This window comes from Oncorhynchus clarkii, chromosome 18 (genome assembly GCF_045791955.1).
Source record: "Oncorhynchus clarkii lewisi isolate Uvic-CL-2024 chromosome 18, UVic_Ocla_1.0, whole genome shotgun sequence".
NCBI classification, from domain to species: Eukaryota; Metazoa; Chordata; class Actinopteri; order Salmoniformes; family Salmonidae; genus Oncorhynchus; species Oncorhynchus clarkii.
The window spans coordinates 6,373,663-6,397,782 of NC_092164.1; the positions used below are offsets into that span (position 1 = coordinate 6,373,663).

At 44.9% G+C, this 24,120-nt stretch overlaps 1 protein-coding gene across 8 annotated transcripts in view; it reads right to left on the reverse strand.

Annotated features, from left to right (window-relative positions):
• The window catches only part of LOC139372954 (myc box-dependent-interacting protein 1-like), a 47,545-nt gene that overhangs the window by 6,680 nt on the left and 16,745 nt on the right, over nt 1-24,120 (reverse strand). Inside the window, exons 2-14 of one of the 8 annotated variants that reach the window (XM_071112848.1) lie at nt 22,449-22,529; nt 22,090-22,144; nt 21,695-21,789; nt 21,340-21,375; nt 21,011-21,106; nt 19,989-20,096; nt 17,580-17,672; nt 17,077-17,162; nt 16,715-16,790; nt 16,563-16,618; nt 15,892-15,930; nt 13,714-13,762; nt 12,825-13,016 (exon numbers count right to left, since the gene is read on the reverse strand). In XM_071112848.1, coding sequence (XP_070968949.1) covers nt 12,825-13,016; nt 13,714-13,762; nt 15,892-15,930; nt 16,563-16,618; nt 16,715-16,790; nt 17,077-17,162; nt 17,580-17,672; nt 19,989-20,096; nt 21,011-21,106; nt 21,340-21,375; nt 21,695-21,789; nt 22,090-22,144; nt 22,449-22,529 — 1,062 coding nt within the window. The remainder of the gene's footprint in view (nt 1-12,824; nt 13,017-13,713; nt 13,763-15,891; nt 15,931-16,562; nt 16,619-16,714; nt 16,791-17,076; nt 17,163-17,579; nt 17,673-19,988; nt 20,097-21,010; nt 21,107-21,339; nt 21,376-21,694; nt 21,790-22,089; nt 22,145-22,448; nt 22,530-24,120) is intronic. The other 7 variants (XM_071112849.1, XM_071112852.1, XM_071112850.1 and 4 more) reach the window with 7 other exon arrangements.

Below are 24,120 nucleotides of genomic sequence, written 5' to 3' on the forward strand. Positions count from 1 at the left end.
ACCGGCATGGTAAACACATAGGCAAGGTGAAGTAATGAAGGCAGAATGTCCGCCTTCAGCACTAACACCTTCCCACTAAAGCACATATGTCAGAGTCAAGGCCCGCGGGCCACATCCGGCCCGCAAGAAGGTTTTTTACGGCCCCTGGGATGATCTTGATTTATTATTAGAACCGGCCCGCAGCAAGCCGGCAGCCCGCAGATCTTTTACACGCACCAATACTACATTTCCCACAATGCAAAGGTGACGCACCGAGCAGTAGGCTGCTTCATTTCAATATTTATTGGCACAGCAGTCGTCAGCATCACAGTAAAATTAACTTTCAGATACCCATCAAAAATGGCAAAACGGAAGGTGGATACTGAGAACCGGGGGTTTCAAACAAGGTGGGAGTCGGAGTATATGTTCACGAAGGTAGCTGGAAAACCTGTGTGTCTTCTGTGTGGAGAAAGTGTGGCGGTACTGAAAGAGTATAATCTGAGACGACATTATGAAACGAAACACGCGGACACACACGCGGACGCAACTGTCAAGGCCAGTTTTATTTTGGCAGAAGAGATCGCTAAATCAGCCCGGCCATTTACGGAGGGGGATTTCATCAAAAACTGCATGATTAAAGTTTGTGACGAAGTTTGCCCAGAAAAAAGGCAACTCTTTTTAAATGTGAGTCTGAGCAGAAACACCATTGCCGAGAGAGTAGACCAGTTGTCCATCAATCTAAAAGAGCAGCTTGTGAAAAAGGGAAAAGATTTTATTGCATATTCCTTGGCTGTGGATGAGAGCACCGACATTTCTGACATTGCCCAGTTGTCAATTTTCATCCGCGGAGTGGACTCCAACCTAAGCGTGACAGAGGAGTTTTTGGCTTTACGTCCTATGCATGGCACAACTACGGGGCATGATTTGTATGAAGAGGTGTCAAGATGTGTAAATGAGATGGAGCTGCCTTGGGAAAAACTCGTGGGTTTGACAACCGACGGAGCACCTGAGATGTGTGGACACAGGAGCGGACTGGTGGCGAAGATACGGGAAAAGATGCAAGAGGAAAACGCGACAGGTGAGCTGACAGCTTATCATTGTATCATACACCAGGAAGCGTTGTGCGGTAAAGCCTTGAAAATGGAGCATGTAATGAGCATCATCACGCGCACAGTTAACTTTATCAGAGCCAAAGGTTTGAATCACCGCCAGTTCAAGGCATTTCTGACGGAGTTAGAAACGGAGCATGGTGATTTGCCTTATCACACAGAGGTGCGATGGCTAAGCCAGGGAAAGGTGCTTCAAAGATGTTTCGAGCTTCGTGAGGAGATTTGTCTGTTCTTGGACAGCAAAGGGAAAGACACAACACAACTCCGAGACGAAATGTTTCTGTGTGAAATGGCTTTTCTGTGTGACATTACGAGTCATCTGAATGCAATAAACTTGCAGCTGCAGGGTCGGGATCGTGTCATCTCTGATATGTACAGTACAGTGAAGGCATTTAAAACCAAACTGACTCTGTGGGAGACGCAGATGCGGAAAGAAAATTTGAGCCACTTTCCCAGCTGCCAGACCATGAAAGAGAAGCTCTCTACCAGTGCGTTCCCGAGCACACAGTTGGCTGATAAAATAGGTATGCTTGCCGCTGACTTTCGACGCCGATTTGCTGACTTTGAAGCACAAAAAAGCAGGTTGGAACTGCTCGGTAACCCATTTGCTGTTGACGTGGAAAGCTCACCACCAAACCTCCAAATGGAGTTGATTGACCTCCAATGCAATGATGCACTGAGGGCAAAATATGCGGCAGTGGGTGCTGCGGAGTTCGCCCGTTTCCTCCCCGGCACAATGCCCCAGCTGCGCATCCAGGCTGCTCAAACGTTGTCTATGTTTGGCAGCACATACCTGTGTGAACAACTGTTTTCTTTGATGAACCTGAACAAAACATCACACAGAAGTCGACTTACTGCTGAACACCTCCACTCAATTCTGAGGATTTCTTCAGCTCAGAGCCTTACCCCGAACATTGATGAACTTGTGGAAAAGATGGGACACCACCAAGTATCACCCTCAACCTCAAACAAGTGAACATTACTGTGCAATCACATATTTAGAGTTTTTACTCAGTTCAAGTTTAAAAGTTAAAATTTAATATTTGTTTTCACTGCATGTTACTTCTCCTTAAACAAAGTGTTGTTTTTGATTAATAGATTTTTGCACTTTATTTTTTTGTATTTCAATCCAATTATATTTTAAAAATATTTCAGTTGAGTGGATGATAGAAAATTGCTATTATTGTTTTTTCTTTGAAGTAAATTTAGCCCACTTTTGCTAAAATAGAAAATATAGTCTACTGATGGTGCCTTGAATACCGGTTTCTTTCATTTAATGTTCATGTTATGGGGATATTTATATAAAGGAAATTTGTCTTTTGTGTCTGTTGAAAATTAAAGATTACTGACAGAGCCATAAGAAAATATTGCTTTATTTATCTGATCATATTGTAATATATTTGTTAGGTTTTCAGTAGGTTCAATTAGGTTCACTAGACTATATGCGTCATTTAAAAATTTTTCAATGAACATTCGAACAGTCCGGCCCTCGTCTTGTAGCTGATTTTTTTATTTGGCCCTCCGTCCATTTGACTTTGACACCCCTGCACTAAAGGATAGTCGCCTGACTTTCCACAGTCGCAATATTTTATTAATTGATAATAGTTTTTCTTTCCAATTAAACATGTCATCTTTAATTTAATTTCCGAAAGATATGCCGAGCACTACCATTGGTCCTGTGCACACAGTCAAACCACATAACTGGTCCGTTCTCCTTTTCCACTGTCCCAAATATTTTATTTCTGTTTAACTCTTGTTTATCTTCGACCCAGACGCAACAGAGAATTCATCAATTACTTTGATAGACTCTTTCAAGCTCAGGTCGTCTTGTAAATATAAAACTGTGTCGTCCGCATATTGTGATATTTTTAGCATATCCCCTCCAGGTAAAATGAGGCCTTTGATGTTATAATTTGTCCTAATTGCGCATGCGAAAGGTTCAATATATAAAACATACAATAGAGCAGATAGAGGGTCACCCTGTCTGACACCTCGTAATTGCTTGATAACATTTCCAATATTCCCATTAATATTTACCCTGCTACCCACATTACTATACAGAATTTTTACCCATTTCATAAAATTATTTCCAAAACCAAATTTTTCCATAATTCTAAATAAAACCTCATGGTTTACCATGTCAAAAGCTTTTTCCTGGTCCAAATTCACAATAATAGCTGGCAGGTGCCTTTCCTCTAAATAGGCTTGAACGTCTCTGTGCAATTGCAAGTTCCAGGTTAATCTTCTCCCCACCACACCACATGTTTGGTCTAAACCAGGGGTGTCAGTCAAATGGACGGAGGGCCAAATAAAAAAATCAGCTACAAGACGAGGGCCGGACTGTTCGAATGTTCATTGAAAAATTTTTAAATGACGCATATAGTCTAGTGAACCTAATTGAACCTACTGAAAACCTAACAAATATATTACAATATGATCAGATAAATAAAGCAATATTTTCTTATGGCTCTGTCAGTAATCTTTAATTTTCAACAGACACAAAAGACAAATTTCCTTTATATAAATATCCCCATAACATGAACATTAAATGAAAGAAACCGGTATTCAAGGCACCATCAGTAGACTATATTTTCTATTTTAGCAAAAGTGGGCTAAATTTACTTCAAAGAAAAAACAATAATAGCAATTTTCTATCATCCACTCAACTGAAATATTTTTAAAATATAATTGGATTGAAATACAAAAAAATAAAGTGCAAAAATCTATTAATCAAAAACAACACTTTGTTTAAGGAGAAGTAACATGCAGTGAAAACAAATATTAAATTTTAACTTTTAAACTTGAACTGAGTAAAAACTCTAAATATGTGATTGCACAGTAATGTTCACTTGTTTGAGGTTGAGGGTGATACTTGGTGGTGTCCCATCTTTTCCACAAGTTCATCAATGTTCGGGGTAAGGCTCTGAGCTGAAGAAATCCTCAGAATTGAGTGGAGGTGTTCAGCAGTAAGTCGACTTCTGTGTGATGTTTTGTTCAGGTTCATCAAAGAAAACAGTTGTTCACACAGGTATGTGCTGCCAAACATAGACAACGTTTGAGCAGCCTGGATGCGCAGCTGGGGCATTGTGCCGGGGAGGAAACGGGCGAACTCCGCAGCACCCACTGCCGCATATTTTGCCCTCAGTGCATCATTGCATTGGAGGTCAATCAACTCCATTTGGAGGTTTGGTGGTGAGCTTTCTACGTCAACAGCAAATGGGTTACCGAGCAGTTCCAACCTGCTTTTTTGTGCTTCAAAGTCAGCAAATCGGCGTCGAAAGTCAGCGGCAAGCATACCTATTTTATCAGCCAACTGTGTGCTCGGGAACGCACTGGTAGAGAGCTTCTCTTTCATGGTCTGGCAGCTGGGAAAGTGGCTCAAATTTTCTTTCCGCATCTGCGTCTCCCACAGAGTCAGTTTGGTTTTAAATGCCTTCACTGTACTGTACATATCAGAGATGACACGATCCCGACCCTGCAGCTGCAAGTTTATTGCATTCAGATGACTCGTAATGTCACACAGAAAAGCCATTTCACACAGAAACATTTCGTCTCGGAGTTGTGTTGTGTCTTTCCCTTTGCTGTCCAAGAACAGACAAATCTCCTCACGAAGCTCGAAACATCTTTGAAGCACCTTTCCCTGGCTTAGCCATCGCACCTCTGTGTGATAAGGCAAATCACCATGCTCCGTTTCTAACTCCGTCAGAAATGCCTTGAACTGGCGGTGATTCAAACCTTTGGCTCTGATAAAGTTAACTGTGCGCGTGATGATGCTCATTACATGCTCCATTTTCAAGGCTTTACCGCACAACGCTTCCTGGTGTATGATACAATGATAAGCTGTCAGCTCACCTGTCGCGTTTTCCTCTTGCATCTTTTCCCGTATCTTCGCCACCAGTCCGCTCCTGTGTCCACACATCGCAGGTGCTCCGTCGGTTGTCAAACCCACGAGTTTTTCCCAAGGCAGCTCCATCTCATTTACACATCTTGACACCTCTTCATACAAATCATGCCCCGTAGTTGTGCCATGCATAGGACGTAAAGCCAAAAACTCCTCTGTCACGCTTAGGTTGGAGTCCACTCCGCGGATGAAAATTGACAACTGGGCAATGTCAGAAATGTCGGTGCTCTCATCCACAGCCAAGGAATATGCAATAAAATCTTTTCCCTTTTTCACAAGCTGCTCTTTTAGATTGATGGACAACTGGTCTACTCTCTCGGCAATGGTGTTTCTGCTCAGACTCACATTTAAAAAGAGTTGCCTTTTTTCTGGGCAAACTTCGTCACAAACTTTAATCATGCAGTTTTTGATGAAATCCCCCTCCGTAAATGGCCGGGCTGATTTAGCGATCTCTTCTGCCAAAATAAAACTGGCCTTGACAGCAGCCTGGCCTTGTGATTTGGCTTTTTTGAACAGAGCCTGTCGAGATTTGAGGCCTCGTTTTAATTCCTCTGCCTTTTGTAGCCTTTGTTCCATGTCCATATTCTTGTTTTTGTCCGCGTGTTTCGTTTCATAATGTCGTCTCAGATTATACTCTTTCAGTACCGCCACACTTTCTCCACACAGAAGACACACAGGTTTTCCAGCTACCTTCGTGAACATATACTCCGACTCCCACCTTGTTTGAAACCCCCGGTTCTCAGTATCCACCTTCCGTTTTGCCATTTTTGATGGGTATCTGAAAGTTAATTTTACTGTGATGCTGACGACTGCTGTGCCAATAAATATTGAAATGAAGCAGCCTACTGCTCGGTGCGTCACCTTTGCATTGTGGGAAATGTAGTATTGGTGCGTGTAAAAGATCTGCGGGCTGCGGGCTTGCTGCGGGCCGGTTCTAATAATAAATCAAGATCATCCCAGGGGCCGTAAAAAACCTTCTTGCGGGCCGGATGTGGCCCGCGGGCCTTGACTCTGACATATGTGGTCTAAACCAACAACATATGCCATGGCAGAAGATAGGCGATTAGTTATGGCTTTGCTTAATAATTTATAGTCAACACACAACATTGTTAAAGATCTCCAATTTGCTAATGTCTTGGTCTCCCTTTTTATACAGTAGAGAGATTACCCCTCTCACACATCGAAACTCCCATATGCTCCAAACCAAATATACCTCTAAACACTTCCAACAGATGACATCCAATTATATCCCAAAAAACTATGTAAAACTCTTTAGAGAGCCCATCCACTCCTGGTACTTTTATCTTTCATGCTCTTCAGTGTCATAAATGTCATCTAATTTCACTTCCCCTTCTAATTGGTCCTTAATATCGAAAGGTATCTGCACATCCACGCATTAAAAAAAAAAAAATAAATGGTCCCCTTCTCATAATCAATAGTTTGTTTTTGAAATAGCTGAGAAAAGTGGTGTGTAGCGACACCAAGCATGCCATCTCCATCCTCAACCATCTCCCCATCTTGGTCCAATAAAGCTGAAATAGTCCTCCTCTTTCCCCGTGGTTTAATTTGTTTGAAAAAATATGCCGAACACTTCTCATCATTTTCCCATTTATCTTGCTGACTTTTAAAAATGAAGTCTCGAGCTTTCTTTTCAAATAATGTGTGCTGCTTTTTCAGCAGGATACACAATTTGTCTTTATCTAATCCACCACCATTTACATTTCCTTGGATGTGTAGATCTTTTAGTTCATTCTGTAATTTATGAAATTCTTTGTGGTTATTACGTACTTTGTCTTTGCAAAAATTCTGAATAAAACTCTTGATTCTTAATTTTGTGCTCTTCCACCACTCTATGACAGTAGAATAAAAAGGTTTCATAGCTACACAGCCCTGGAAAAAAGACCTGAATCTTGTCCCAAAAGTTTTGTCGTGTAAAATGCCGTTATTAATTTTCTAATACCCTTTTCCAAATTCAATTGTTTTTAATTCTACTGTCACAGACAGGCAACTGTGGTCCGAATAAAATACCGGTGTAACGCACGCGGAGGACACACGGAGTTCACGCGGAACAAACAGATAATCTATTCGGCTCCTCGAGCCCCTGCTGTTTCCCCAAGTGAAACCGGGATCATCCGCATGCGCCATTCTATAAGTATCAACCAAATTATATTTACCTATAAGACTTTTTACAAGATGGCCGCCTAGATTACCTCGGTCATATGACACATTAAAATCTCCCCCCATAAACTCCTGTCTGTCTGTCTCATAAAAATAGCGTCTAGGTCGTTAAGCATTTCCCTCCTTTCCTTGGGTGTCGATGGTGCATATACATTAATAAATCTAAAACATTTACCCTTCCAATCGATATCTACTATTAAAACCTGTGTACTGCCGAAAAACTTCCTACTATTTTTAAATCCCTATTCCCACATAGAACACCAACCCCTGTAGAATGCACCCCTCCGACACTCCACCTCGACTCTCCCTGAACCCATTCCCGCGCAAACCTCTCCACGTCATTTTGATCTTTTAAATGTACTTCTTGTAAAAAACACAGAGAAGCGAATGGAGGACAAATGGGAAAAAACAGTCTCCCTTTTAACTGGGTTCCTAAGCCCTCTAACATTGATGCTAGCGAGGTTAATAATAGACGACATGAGATAGAGGGAAAAAGACAACTATCTAATTATGACATTATTTTCCAAACTCACTTTAAGTACATTAACTCATTAGGCGGCCTGTCTGGGAAACGATGGTCTCCAGTCGGAGGACTGTCCACCAAGATAGGGGTCGGGAAAACACTGTCCTCCTCCTCATGCTCCCCCTCCATCTGTGTGGGTGCTGGAACCCCACTGGGTGCCAGACCGCTGCTCTCGATGGAGGCCGCGCCTGACAGGGATAGCAGAGTCTCCTCTGCGCTGCCCAGGTTTCCCTCGCTTTTCTCCTCAGACTTCCCGCTTTCAAAACAACTGAAGCGATTTCCCCCCAAAACGGACTACTCCGTCGCCTCCATGCGGATGAGTGGGGAAACAGGGCTCATCTGCTTCCTTTTCACCGAACACTTCCTCCTCTCTCTCACCGTTGTCCAGCTCTCGGTAGCCGAGGGCGCGGTGGGCTCTCCCTTCTCCTCCTCCACTTGCTTGTTCCAACTGCTGTCCGTTTCTCCTCTCTCCTCGTGAGATGCTGATGGCGTCTCACTCCCGCTCTCCTCTGACTCTCGCAGTTCTCTCTCCATCACTAGCTCATCCACAACCTCCTCAATAGCGCGTAGTTCCATGCCTTCTCCCTCATCTGGTCTTTTCCCGCTCTCCGCTCTGGTGTAAGAGGGGACTGCCTTCGGGCAGTGACGGAACAGGTGGTCCTCCGAGTTGCACAAACTGCAGCGCTTTGGCACGGTGCAATCCTTCATTATATGTCCAATAATCCCACAGTTTCTGCACCTTGTCTGTGTGCAGGCATCCGCGAGGTGCCCGTACGTGCTACACTTCCTGCAGAAACGAGGCTGTCCAGCATACATGAGGTAGCCCCTGTCTGCACCGATGGAAAAAGAAGCAGGAGGATGGCAGTATCCATCATGGCCGCTCTCGTCCTCCTTTAGCAGCACATGAAACTGCCTCTTCCCTGTCCAGATGCCTTAATGTCTCTCACTCCTGGCAAGATGGTCACGTACCGGCTGAGGTAGCACACTAAAGTTTATTCAGTGACCCAGGGGTTGAACATAGGCACCGTTAGCACCCTCATATTGTGCCTACACATGGACTCAACTTTAAAATCCACGAGGGCGGGTGCTGTCGCGTTCGCACGGAAGAGCCCTCTTACCTCCTCCAGCCGGGTGATGGTGTAGAAAGACACATCGTAGAACTTCTCGGGTGTGTTCTGTTGCAGGCAGTGCACATCGTCTGCTGTCAGGCGTAGAGGTCCAAACAGAACTTCCTTTCCAAAACGAACTCTCTCCATCAAATTATCCTTTGCTGTCCATTGAAATCAAAGCGTATTCTTCAGTCCAGCAGCCGCTGACTGTGACGTGGCCGACGACGACGTCGCACCACCTTGAGGTTCCCGCGCGAAATGCACTCGATCTTGCTCTTGATCTTGACCAAAAGGCCGAGAAGCGATACCCACAATGCTTTCGAAAGGCGCCATTCTCGCACACGTCAAATTCGATTACACCAAAATGAGCTCTGTAAACTTTCCGCCAAATATCAAAGATTGTGATTTTTTTTTTTTAAATTAACAATTTGGAGAACATAATATTGACATAACATTTGATCTTGTATCAAATTTCTGGTATCATTGCTGCCACAATGGAACTGAAGCAATTGTTCACTTAATGGCCCCAGAGTTCCACCGACTGATCAAGATCAAATGTTATGATGGCCATGGAGGAGGAAGGAGATGGGGAGCAAAGTGAAAATGACATGGCTTGAGAACGCCTCTTGGAACCTGTGGCCAGACGGGGGAAGACTGGGTGAAAACATGAGGAGGTTTTTTTAGGGCCTTCATTTTTGTGGAACCCAGCAGAAAAGTATCCTGAAGGCATAGAGTCAGGTGAAGAGAGAGTGGGAATTGTCATGTTATCAAACTTTGGTTTTTCTTTGCATATATAATGATGCATAGCTCACAGTGTTATGTTTTGTTTATTTTTGCTTTTCAAGTCTTATGCTATAACTCTCTTAGGAACCGGAAGCTAAAATGTCATTCTGTTGTCTGACGAGAGATGTAAATAAGAGTGTGCAGTGTGATTATAGAACAGAGGCCATAAGTCTTGGATTTGTAAACATAATCAACTGTGAATGTTAAATCATGTCATTGTTTGTTCATTAAGTCATTTCCAAGTTTATATAAATGTTGAACAGTATGAAGGTAATGTTCAAAAAGGGGAAACTGATGGGTTCTGACTTCTAAACTTGAAATATTGTTAATCATCAGGTATCCTATGGAAATGAGAAGGGCCACAGTCTGGTTTCTACACCAGAAGCTAAATGGCATCTGTAGGATAAATGTATATGGTGGAGTCAATTAAGGTTGGATATGAGCCAGGGACTTAGAATGTTTCTGAGTAAATGAAAGGCAATCACATGGTTGCAGTCACTGATAAGGGTGGAGAGCTGTGGATTAGTGAGAAATGGGGGTCCCAGGTCAGGTCACATTAAGGGAGAAGGAACAGTTTATTACCCACGTCACTTAACTTCCTGCCTAGCAATAGAGATGCAACGCTTAAAAGAGTAGAAGGAGGCGTGCTCTGTTCGGCAGTCTGACCCATTGGGTGAATAAACGGTTTGAGTTTTACTGAGTTTTTACTCTTTATTTAGAACCTAACAATATAAATATCTGGATTTGATCGTCATCCAAATTCCAACCTGATGCTCCCTGAGCCTGATGAGACATATATTAAATGATTTTGCTGTTATCCAATAGGCTACATACATATTACGACTTTTCAGGCTGCAGCAAAGGTACATTGTCAGCAAGGCGCATCAATTAAATGTAGACCCAATCAATGGCAATTGATGAACTTCATTAGGCAAACTTTTTGGTGTTTTGTAACAGATGTCTATTTACATTCATCAAATGGCACTAGTTTGCTATGTTGTTGTGACATGCTATGTTGTTGACTTAGGCCTCTCTTTATGTAGTTTTGTCCTATATTTTTAATCCCAGCCCCCGCAGGAGGCCTTTTGGTAGGCCGTAATTGTGATTAACCGAGAATAAATATGTTGTTTTCTCTGGGGTATTTCCCGCCAGGAAACCGGAAGTGACATTCCAAAGCATATAAATATCTGGATTTGATTAGAGCTTTGATCAGCATGAACATTCAGACCTGATGCTACCTGAGCCTGATGAGACATTAATACATTTAATGAGCCCTACATTAACCACATTTAATGAAGCCCTACATTAACCACATTTAAAGAGACATATAGTAAATACATTTAATGAGCCCTACATTAACCACATTTAATGAGCCCTACATTAACCACATTTAATGAGCCCTACATTAACCACATTTAATGATCCCTACATTAACCACATTTAATGAGCCCAAGTCCAAAAAAAGCCCAAATGATTGTGCTGTTATCCAATAGACCACATATGATATAGGCACAGAAAAACATAAAAAGGCATAGATGAAGCTAGCTATATGCGCTCTTGGGTAAATAAATTAAACTAGCCAGTAAGTTCATCTGTTTAAGTGTGAACTCTGTTTGTATGCCATATTAACCACTCTCCATTTGTGAACTGTGTACATGTGTCTTATGATCCTCTCAGGGTTTTGTGTATAATATGATAGCATCTAATAGCATCTAATAGAGCATCAATCTGCCTTTGGTTCAACTGGAACAAATGTTAATGAATAAGTTCAGTGGCCTGACTGTTGGTAATGCTGCAATAATGGAGAGTATTCCATCTCGGTGGTTGGACTGAAGAGACACACTGTCTGTCCCCAGTCTGTCAGCGTGTCTGTCTGTCCGTGTCCGTCTGTCCCCAGTCTGTCAGTCTTACTGCCATGTGAGGAAAGCTGTCAATTCGTCCCTTGCATGCATTGAGTGAATCCATGCATAGCATGCAAAGACTGTGCACTGAACGAGGGGACTGGTTCAAACCACCAGGACCACAAGCCTGTGTCTGACTGACCCCTGAACCTGGTGACCTTGCTGCCTGACCAATGGGGAGACACACCAACTTTGGGTACCGGAGAAGTGGCGGCCTGCAATAGTACATCCAGGTCCATATGGAGCAGGTTAATAACCCCTGTTGGGGCCAAACACACACACACGGAAGATAAGCACTGGGATTACTGGGACATTTTACTGGGAAGGCCCTGGAGATGACTCGTGTGGTGTTACCAGCTGTAATAGTTGCAGAGATATGGATAGGCAGGTGAAAAAGTAGGTGGAGGATGGATGAAGAGGGTGAGGAGAGGATGGATGAAGAGGGTGAGGAGAGGATGGATGAAGAGGGTGAGGAGAGGATGGATGAAGAAAGAAAATAAAGAGCAAGCCGAAAACAAGGGGGTAGAGGAGGTGGGAGACCAGACCATCCCTAGGAAAACAAGGGGGTAGAGGAGGTGGGAGACCAGACCATCCCTAGGAAAACAAGGGGGTAGAGGAGGTGGTAGACCAGATCATCCCTAGGAAAACATGGGGGTAGAGGAGGTGGGAGACCAGACCATCCCTAGGAAAACATGGAGGCAGAGGAGGTGGGAGACCAGATCATCCCTAGGAAAACAAGGGGGTAGAGGAGGTGGGAGACCAGACCATCCCTAGGAAAACATGGGGGTAGAGGAGGTGGGAGACCAGACCATCCCTAGGAAAACAAGGGGGTAGAGGAGGTTGGAGACCAGACCATCCCTAGGAAAACAAGGGGGTAGAGGAGGTTGGAGACCAGACCATCCCTAGGAAAACAAGGGGGTAGAGGAGGTGGGAGACCAGACCATCCCTAGGAAAACATGGGGGTAGAGGAGGTGGGAGACCAGACCATCCCTAGGAAAACAAGGGGGTAGAGGAGGTGGTAGACCAGATCATCCCTAGGAAAACAAGGGGGTAGAGGAGGTGGGAGACCAGATCATCCCTAGGAAAACAAGGGGGTAGAGGAGGTGGGAGACCAGACCATCCCTAGGAAAACATGGGGGTAGAGGAGGTGGGAGACCAGACCATCCCTAGGAAAACAAGGGGGTAGAGAAGGTGGTAGACCAGACCATCCCTAGGAAAACAAGGGGGTAGAGGAGGTTGGAGACCAGACCATCCCTAGGCTAGAACCTATGAGCCTTCTGAGTTGACACTGAGGGTATGATGTTGATGGAAGCCTGAGGGGACATTTTGACATCATCTGACCTGCGGCTGTGACGGAGTGGTTGCCTGTGACGGTGCGGTTGCCTGTGACGGTGCGGTTGTGTTAGCGTCGGGAACCAGGGCTTCACCATCGAACAAGATTATGTCCTGTTGCGTGTCTGGAGCTGGAGTCAACGAGGGTCTGGGGCTGGGGGGCGGGCGTACAGGGGCGGGTCCAGGGGGCGCCGGCCTCGTCTGGAGTGTCCACGGAAGTATGTACACACATGCAACAGTAGTGAGGGAGACACAGCACACAGGTTAGTAAAACACACCAGCACACTAGTAATAGTAGGTTACTGTTACCTGGGCTGGTATCCAATCCAAGGCGTGTCATGGAGCAGCGCTCTGGACAGACGACAATGTGCCTTTTCAAGGCAATTTCCCTGACATTCCTGTTGATTGTGTTTACTGTAAACGCTGTGCATGTTGGCTCACCCTCCATGTTGGCTCAAGCGTAAATTACCTTTAGAAATCAAGTGCAATGCGCTGCTCTACAACGCGCCATGGATTGGATCCAGCCCTAGTCTGTAAGTGGTGTCTATGAGGCTTCCTTCTATGTTAGAAGAGCACATGTCTATCAAACCAATGGAGAGAAACTCTCCATTCAACATGCTCTGGGTTAGTTTCATCTCTTGCTTTGGGAGTTTTCCTGAAGAGAATGTTAGCGACTGTGTGTGCTCGCAATTGTACCGTCCACTCCTTTTTCCACCCTCTTGAATTCAACACCATAAAAATACTCCAGACCTTAAACTCAAGATTTCCCACACACTCACACATTTCTGACCCACGCTTCTGAAAATGACACTCGTTCATCAACACACAAACCCCAGTCACTCAAGACAAACACAGAGACAGTCAGACACTTTACAGCCCCTGTATGAGGGAACCTTACCTTGGGTGCAGCGTCTGGGGTAACGCTGTGGTTGGCGGCGGCTGCCTCACTGGGAAAGAAAGAGAAAGGGAGAATTACTGACTGACTCCCATGTCATGCCATGATGAAGATGTCCTGGTTGTGTTCAGTAGAGAGAGAACATTTTACTGTATTTATTTTTCTAGGAAGGAGAAAGTAGAAAATAAATAGGGTAGAGGAGGAGAGAACGAGAGAGGGGGCAGACGAGAGAGAGAACGAGAGAGGGGGCAGAGGAGGAGAGAGAACGAGAGAGGGCAGAGGAGGAGAGAGAGGGCAGAGGAGGAGAGAGGGGGCAGAGGAGGAGAGAGGGGGCAGACGAGAGAGAGAACAGAGGAGTAGAGAGAACGAGAGGGGGCAGAGGAGAGAGAGAACAAGAGAGGGCAGAGGAGAGAGAGAACAAGAGAGGGCAGAGGAGAGAGAGAACAAGAGAGGGCAGAGGAGAGAGAGAACAAGAGAGGGCAGAGGAGGAAGAGAACAAGAGAGGGCAGAGGAGGAGAGAGAGAACGAGAGAGGGCAGAGGAGGAGTAGAGAGAACGAGAGGGGGCAGAGGAGGAGTAGAGAGAACGAGAGGGGGCAGAGGAGTAGAGAGAACGAGAGGGGGCAGAGGAGAGAGAGAACAAGAGAGGGCAGAGGAGAGAGAGAACAAGAGAGGGCAGAGGAGAGAGAGAACAAGAGAGGGCAGAGGAGAGAGAGAACAAGAGAGGGCAGAGGAGAGAGAGAACAAGAGAGGGCAGAGGAGGAAGAGAACAAGAGAGGGCAGAGGAGGAGAGAGAGAACGAGAGAGGGCAGAGGAGGAGAGAGAGAACGAGAGAGGGCAGAGGAGGAGAGAGAGAACGAGAGAGGGCAGAGAACGAGAGAGAGAATGAGAGAGGGCAGAGAACGAGAGAGGGAAGAGGAGGAGAGAGAACGAGAGAGGGAAGAGGAGGAGAGAGAACGAGAGAGGGAAGAGGAGGAGAGAGAACGAGAGGGGGAAGAGGAGGAGAGAGAACGAGAGGGGGGGCAGAGGAGGAGAGAGAACGAGAGGGGGGACAATGACCTCAGTTGTGTTGGAGCAAGGTGCGGGCGATTCACTAAGATGATAGTACAACGGGCAAAGATGTAGCAGCGTATCAGTTTCAGTCATCCACAGTGGTGAAGGTCTGACTATCTGGTGGCGGCCGCGCCGATTAGTTTTTTTAGCACAGACTGTCCCCCTGTATCACCATGGGAAAGCAGAACAGGGTCAACTGGTGTGCGTAAGAGAAAACATTTTGAAACGGGGTGAAATGCGTTGGTACAACCATTGAACTTTTCTGATAAGAACACAGACGTTCGTTATTTTTGTCGCAAAACATTTTGTTACAGTGTGCCCTACTGTGTAGTCAACAGTCTGCACCATCCACCAAGACCACAAGATGGGAGCAAGGGGCTGAGAAGTATATTAAATGATCTGTGTGCACAGGCCCATTTTAGCAGGGAGAATGAGCATATGACAAACAAACCATTCTTTATTAATAATATATAACAAGACTGTGCGTAGTACTTCACAAATACACAGCTCAGAGCAAAAACTATTTGGGGACGTTGCTGCGGCATGAGACACCAACTCACAACACAAGGCTTCCTCAAACGCCATGCTGCGGTCATGCAGAGTGCAGAGTGCCTGACCTGAAACACACGGACTCTCAGACTGAGAACTACAGGAACACCCATGAATGTCCAAGCACACAGCAGAACTCCATGCACTACTTGACAGATGACGGTTCACTTGGACAACTAAAGGTCTGTATACATCCTGTTTTGAGTCCTCCAATCCTTTATTCTCACTCAGCATGGAACTGCACCATGCAGAGAGACTAGTGCTGTGCAATTAACCAAAATGACGGTTATTTATTGGTTTTTAAATAAATAATTCACCAACTTCAGTTCAATTATTTTAATTCCATTTCTTTCTTTTTTTCTGTGAGCACATAGTGCTGCCGAACTGTGATGTAGTAGGGAGTTGTAGTTTCCAACAAGCTCTTTATAAACCAGATCATGCTGAACTGTGTGATGTAGTAGGGAGTTGTAGTTTCCAACAAGTCCTTTATTCTCAGTCAGTATCTAACTGCACCATGCAGAAGGACACACACACAGGCACATATAAACTGTCATACTGGTCACTCCCAGTCAGTCCATTACCTCTTCTTGGGTCCAGGCTTCCAGTCTTTACCTGCCTTTCTGTAGGGGGGGGGGTAACGTAATCTGATTACATTCTGTTACTTTTAGATTCATTTCCCCTTAAGAGGCATTAGAAGAAGACAAAAATGTATGTTGCCAATTGAACGACGTCTATTGCAGGATAAATCAATGTTAAAGTTTACATAGCTGGCAATATATGGATGTTACATTTTACTTAATGGGTTGGTTAGGTAGGCTTCTTCTAACCCATCGCTTTCTACTACAGATAATAATAATAATAATAATACGATTTAATTATATCCTTACATCATGAACCAAATTCTATCAGAATTCCAGTCATTCCAATAAATGTTATACCTCTTGATCGGAAAGAATAGGACTTGAAAATATGGAAGTATAGATTAGCCAAATTGTTTTATCTGAGCACCAAAACGAAGGACTTATTAGCCAACCCTACTCTGTTGTCATGGAGGACTGATTGGGCTCATTGATTTGAGTTGAAAAATAAATGCTGCTAAAGTTCCTAAAAGGTGCACCAGACAGAGGTAGATTGTACAGGTACATATAACAGTGGGGCAAAGTAGACAGGTACGCCATAGATGAACACTATCATGTGTACAATAGTCCACTGGTATTCGCAACACATTGGTATCATGTCAAGTCTCACTCACTTGGCCAGCCTCTGCTCATCCAGTTTGGTCATGACATCATTCAGGTCCTGGTTCAGCTGCAAACAGAAAGATTGGAGGAAGTCAATCAGTCTAGACATGTATTATCAATCAGTCCCATGTACTGACGGTGGGCACCCAGCTCTCCCTCTCACCTTTCCCATGTCTTTGTGGAACCTCTGCTGATATCCAGCCATACTCTGGAATGTGTTAACATAGAAGCCAACACGACTAGAGAGAATAGAGGAGAGAGAGAGAACGTGTTAACATGGTGGCTGGCAACACTCTGTGTGTGTGTGTGTCTGTCTGTCTGTGATGACATGTGGAAGAGAGAACGTGTTAACATGGTGGCTGGCAACACTCTGTGTGTGTGTGTGTGTGTGTCTGACTGTCTGTGATGACATGTGGAAGAGACAACGTGATAACAGTGGTTGTAAGTGGGTGGCTCTTCAGAAAGACAGAGGGAAGGAGATTGTGTCAGCCTGGTAGCATCAGTGAGAGGGTGGAGAAGTCTCACCTGTTCCACAGCTGTGGAAGCTCATCCTGCAGATCTACGTTGATCTCCTCAAATACTTTCTGAGCTCTCCCTAACTCCTCCTCTGCCTGGACAGACACCATGACACATCCACAGAGGTTAAACAATGTTAGTATATGCTTGGACAGACACCATGACACATCCAGAGGTTAAACAATGTTAGTATACGCCTGTACAGACACCATGACACATCCACAGAGGTTAAACAATGTTATGCCTGTACAGACACCATGACACATCCACAGAGGTTAAACAATTCTACAGTACCATGTTTGTTAGTATATGTCACTCAAAAGAAAGCACATTATCTACAATCCAACTAAAGAACGACATGGAATACAGACAGAATGTTAGGGCATGGTGGCATAGGATATAGAATTAGAACTCAGAATGGGTGAATGACAAGTGAGTGTTGAAGGCATGGCGGGGGGGTCAGGGCAAAGTGTGACAGGGGTGAGAGGGTGAGTTAGTTAGACATCAGTCACCTGGTTTCTGGTCAGGTTAGTTTGGGCTATTTGATGAGCAGACAGAATCCCCTGGGCCCAACCTGGGGCAGCCTTCTCCACAAGAGACATCGGCTAGCCATGCAGACGGACGGACAGACAGAGCGAGAGAGAAGCAAGACAAATACACTGCTCAAAAAAATAAAGGGAACACTAAAATAACACATCCTAGATCTGAATGAATGAAATATTCTTATTAAATACTTTTTTCTTTACATAGTTGAATGTGCTGACAACAGAATCACGCAAAAATGATCAATGGAAATCAAATTCATCAACCCATGGAGGTCTGGATTTGGAGTCACACTCAAAATTAAAGTGGAAAACCACACTACAGGCTGATCCAACTTTGGTGTAATGTCCTTAAAACAAGTCAAAATGAGGCTCAGTAGTGTGTGTGGCCTCCACGTGCCTGTATGACCTCCCTACAACGCCTGGGCATGCTCCTGATGAGGTAGCGGATGGTCTCCTGAGGGATCTCCTCCCAGACCTGAGCTAAAGCATCCGCCAACTCCTGGACAGTCTGTGGTGCAACAGTTGGTGGATGGAGCGAGACATGATGTCCCAGATGTGCTCAATCGGATTCAGGTCTGGGGAACGGGCGGGCCAGTCCATAGCATCAATGCCTTCCTCTTGACACACTCCAGCCACATGAGGTCTAGCATTGTCTTGCATTAGGAGGAACCCAGGGCCAACCGCACCAGCATATGGTCTCACAAGGGGTCTGAGGATCTTATCTCGGTACCTAATGGCAGTCAGGCTACCTCTGGCGAGCACATGGAGGGCTGTGCGGCCCCCCAAAGAAATGCCACCCCACACCATGACTGACCCACCGTCAAACCGGTCATGCTAGAGGTTGTTGCAGGCAGCAGAACGTTCTCCACGGCGTCTCCAGACTGTCACATGTGCTCAGTGTGAACCTGCTTTCATCTGTGAAGAGCACAGGGCGCTAGTGGCGAATTTGCCAATCTTGGTGTTCTCTGGCAAATGCCAAACGTCCTGCATGGTGTTGGGCTGTAAGCACAACCCCCACCTGTGGACATCGGGCCCTCATACCACCCTCATGGAGTCTGTTTCTGACAGTTTGAGCAGACACATGCACATTTGTGGCCTGCTGGAGGTCATTTTTCAGGGCTCTGGCAGTGCTCCTCCTGCTCCTCCTTGCACAAAGGCGGAGGTAGCGGTACTGCTGCTGGGTTGTTGGCCTCCTACGGCCTCCTCCACGTCTCCTGATGGACTGGCCTGTCTCCTGGTAGCGCCTCCATGCTCTGGACACTATGCTGACAGACAGAGCAAACCTTCTTGCCACATCTCGCATTGATGTGCCATCCTGGATGAGCTGCACTACCTGAGCCACTTGTGTGGGTTGTAGACTCCGTCTCATGCTACCACTAGAGTGAAAGCACCGCCAGCGTTCAAAAGTCACCAAAACATCAGCCAGGAAGCATAGGAACTGAGAAGTGGTCTGTGGTCCCACCTGCAGAACCACTCCTTTATTGGGGGTGTCTTGCTAAATGCCTATAATTTCCACCCGTTGTCTATTCCATTTGCACAACAGCATGTGACATTTATTGTCAATCAGTGTTGCTTCCTAAGTGGACAGTTTGATTTCACAGAAGTGTGATTGACTTGGAGTTACATTGTGTTGTTTAAGTGTTCCCTTTATTTTTTGGAGCAGTGTAGTTTGACAGGCAGGTTAGCAATTCAGACAGGCAGGTTAGCAATTCAGACAGGCAGGTTAGCAATTCAGACAGGCATGTTTGAGAGAGTTTTGAAATAGGGCAAGAGTATTTCCATATTGTACATTAACACCCAATCAAACACACACACATGAAAAACAGGTTAATGAGACTTTTTTCCCCCAATAGGTTGATTGGTTGCATATTTCAACTGGTATAGCCTAAGCCCATGGGAGCATGTGCCAAGCATAGCAAAACACGCCTCGCCAAAATTGCAATGCAGAATGTTGCTTACTGACATCAGACATCATAATGTGGGTATTTGCATTAGCTTTGTTAAGGCCTTTATAGTCATGACTGAGTCACATTATAGAGCCGACCTGAACTGGCCTGGATATTTTCTCTTTACATTGTTCTGTTCCTTCCAAGAAGGTTCCAGAAACGCTGGTCCTCTGTAGTTGGTAGAGCATGGTGCTTGCAACGCCAGGATAGTGCGTTTGATTCCCGGGATCAACCGTACGTAACAGGTAGGCATCCATGACTAAGTTGCTTTGGATAAAAGCGTCTAATAAATGGCATATATTATTTGTTATTTTAAACGATGGCGGATGCAAAACCAGGCCATCCCAGTACTACTGGCTAGACTTGGATTGGCTCAGCAGTGTGATACCGTAATGAACCCAGGAAACGATGCAGCGGGCGGCCATCTTACCTTGGCGATCTTGGCCTGGTCCTGCTTCTTGCCCTTCTGTAGGGAGCCAAAGTGATGCCTCGCACTGTCGTAGTCGGTCATCTTCCTGTCCCGCTTAGCGATGCGTGCCTGGTCAGAGACACCAGACAAACATACCCACAGAGTCACTGATAGATAGAAGGCTGCAGCTTCTTGAGAACCAATCAATCAAATGTATGTATTGATGTATCCTCTAACTGGTCTGGGAACTGAGCTGTTTCAGGGCTCCATTTAAAACCAGGATCGCTGAAACGTTAAAGATTGCACACCAGAAAATGTAAAGGTGATTTCCTATTGAGCAGACATTTGCAGCGTTTACGGTGAATGCAGTCTCCACAAACAGAGGAACATTACCATTACATTTTAATCACGCTGTAACTCTGAACTTCCACCATATGGATTGTATAGAGTATGTGTAGTCTGTTCTGTTAGAGCCCTCGGTACCAGTATGTGTAATCTGTTCTGTTAGAGCCCTCGGTACCAGTATGTGTAGTCTGTTCTGTTAGAGCCCTCGGTACCAGTATGTGTAGTCTGTTCTGTTAGAGCCCTCGGTACCAGTAGGTGTAATCTGTTCTGTTAGAGCCCTCGGTACCAGTATGTGTAGTCTGTTCTGTTAGAGCCCTCGGTACCAGTATGTGTAGTCTGTTCTGTTAGAGCCCTCGGTACCAGTATGTGTAATCTGTTCTGTTAGAGCCCTCGGTACCAGTATGTGTAGTCTGTTCTGTTAGAGCCCTCGGTACCAGTATGTGTAGTCTGTTCTGTTAGAGCCCTCGGTACCAGTATGTGTAGTCTGTTCTGTTAGAGCCCTCGGTACCAGTATGTGTAGTCTGTTCTGTTAGAGCCCTCAGAACAGAGTATACATACTGGTACCATTTGTTAATGTTGTGAAAAATCAATCAAAATGTTATACAAACGTTTATATTTATTTATTATGGAGTTTCATTTTTCACAAAATGGCCAAACACACACCCTCACACTGAGCACCTGACTGCAGTGACACATACCTTAATGTCAGGAAACTGGGCCAGATAGTTATCCATGGCGATCATGGAATTGTCCACAAGCTTGTCGTGGTAATCTGACCACAGGATGTCTGTCTCCTACAATACACACAGCAGAGTCAAACAACACACTCACAAATGCAAACACCCACGCATACACCCACCCCCACCCCAATAACAGCTCCACTAACAGTGCAGTTCAGAGCTAGTCTGAAACTAGTGCCATGTCTTCTAGCTATAGATCTAGTGTAGGCCACAGCTATTCCCACTAGTCCTCATTCATCACCAGTCTACACAGTCATGAATGAGCTACTGAGCTAGCTGGCCTTTACCTCCATGCAATAGTCCATCTCCTTCTCTATCATCTCCTACAGGTGGAAGGATGGAGAGATGGAGGGAAAGAGACATGCAGTGAGAGAGAGAGGAGTATGTGTTGCATTGAGAAGAAGTGAATGTGACAGTGATGAAATGGAGGGAGGAAACTAGACACTGGTTCCCTTTTCGATTCTCTTTTTACTCAAACAACCAATAGAATTGATCTGAAGTTCTCATGTTCATTTCTACATTTTCAATTATACATTTAATTCAACCTCTGAAGTTTTGTACACCTCTTTCACAGAGGAACAGGTAGTCATTCATCCTGAATTCCCATAGATCACACACACCAACTGTGCTAGTCTCTCTCACCTCTGCGATGGTATCCACCTCCTCCTTGCCAAACCACTCTGGCTCGTACATATCCGCCAGACAGTCCTGCAGACGCTTGGACGCATCATGCATGGCTGAGGATCACAGAGACAGACAGACAGGCAGACAGACAGACGACAGGCAGACGAGAGGCAGACCAAAAACTGAAATGAAACTGGGCGAATGACAGGAAGAGGTCTGAGTGTATTAATGTGTGTGAACACTACAACTGTGTCACTCCAAAATAGACAAGATAGAAACTGACAGATATTACTGTAAAACCTAATAATAAGTTACAGGATACCTTCACACACACACTTGTAGTGTACACACACACACACACACACACACACATGTAGTGTACAAACACACTCACAGACAGACATGCTTCTTACTTTTAACTGCTGCCAGGTAGGCCCTCAAGTCTTTCTGCAGTTTGGTGCCCTCGGCCTGGAAAATACAACAATGGGTTGGACTGGGATTGTGAGCATGATGCCATTTTCACATTACTGAACCAAACTGAGCCAAGCTGTACTGTGCTGCCCTGGTTACACAAACAACAGTTGCTGGAACCATACTGGAAAGGATATTGTGAAAAGACTATCTTAACCAGCCCAGTACGGTTCAGGACAGTTATGGATCCGTTTGTGTGTGTGTGTGTGGGCAGGGAGGGGAGAGAACGGAACATTGGGCCACAACAGTTGGTTCATCATCTCAATGAGAGAGGGAGGAAAAAGAGTTGGAAGAGTCTCACCATCTGCTTGTTGAAGTTAGCCACACCCTCCTCGAACGCTGTGTCCCTGGTCTCATCAGCTTTACCCAGCTTCTGAAGGACCTGACAGAAAGACAAACAACCCTGGGTGGTGAATACATGAGCACTACAGGGCTTCTGAAGGACCTGACAGAAAGACAAACAACCCTGGGTGAATACATGAGCACTACAGGGCTACTGCAGGACCTGGGAGAGCACAGTCAAAAATCACACACAGTAATACTTTACTTAAAGAGACCCTAGTCTTAATGGCGAAGCCCTGCTTAAATAAAGGTCAAATGATATAATCTACCGACCTACAAAAATGAATGATATATCGTTCCTCCAAATCAATTGGAAAGATATAACTGGTAATACACTTGTCTATTTTTAGGCAGGCTGTCAAAGCCATGTGTCTCCTCCGTCTCTGGCAGAGACCAGCTGACAAGCACACGAAAGGCTCTGCGTGTCCATCTCCTAGTTCAACATGGAGAACTTTGAAGCGTTAAGCTGTTCAACTCTGACTCTCTCTGGTGGAATTTTCTAAATGACACTAAATATTGTATACTACCCTGATAAAGCACATGTCAGTTTCAAAACAGGGCTTGTGCAATGTCATTTGTCATCTCACAGGAAAATAATTCATTTGTGGAGAGGGATAGTGTAGCCTTGTTCACATTGGCAGGTTGAAGTTACTCAAATCCATTTTTTTTTTGCACATCTGATTTGAATCTGTTATTTTTCCTCCAGTCTGAACAGCCAAAAGCTACATGGAATCTGAAACTTCAAGCCACCTTCGTAGGCCATGCGACAACGGTCAAATCAGATTTATTTTCCCTCACAGATTTATTTGGCATATCTTGTTGCCTGCTAGCTACTCTGTTGACAGTTTGACAAGAACATGACAGGGTAGCGAACTAGCTTGTTAACTGTTTACAAACAAATTAATGTGCGAGAAAGATAAACAGCTACCTACCTAGCTGGCTGACTGCTTAGCTAGCTGACTGCTGTGGCTAGCTTAGCTAGCTGACTGCTGTGGCTAGCTTAGCTAGCTGACTGCTGTGGCTAGCTTAGCTAGCTGACTGCTGTGGCTAGCCAAAAAACACTGGTTTTGAAAGTTTGATTATCTTATCCTTTGAGGTTTTAAAAGTGTTCTTCCTCTATGAATTTGAACATTCAAAACAACTGAGGCATTGTCGTCACCTTAGCTTGTTACATAACTTCTGAGTGATAGGAAGCACGAGCACAACCACCAATCAGCCGACACCACTGGCACACACCCGTCGTTACTATAACAACTAGCATAGCCACGTCAACAAATGACTGCTGTCTGAACACACACAAATCTGATTTGGTCACTTGCTGTTTGGACAGTCACTATTCCAAAACAGATTTGAAAAACAAAACAGATTTCAGCATTAAGGCCTGCAGTGTGAACAAGGCTTAAGTGTCTTCTGTTCAGGGTCAGTTTCCCAAACCCAGACTGAGCATAGTCCTTCACTAAAAAGCATTTAAGGGAACATTTCCATTGAAAGTCCAGGATTCTGAGAAACTGAAACCTTAAAAAGTTTCACTTCTGTATTCTTTAACATTATAACCTCTGACTCATTCAAACAATAGAAAACCAAAACAGCAGACGTCAGCTTTTAGAAGAGCTTTCATCATTAAAAGGAAG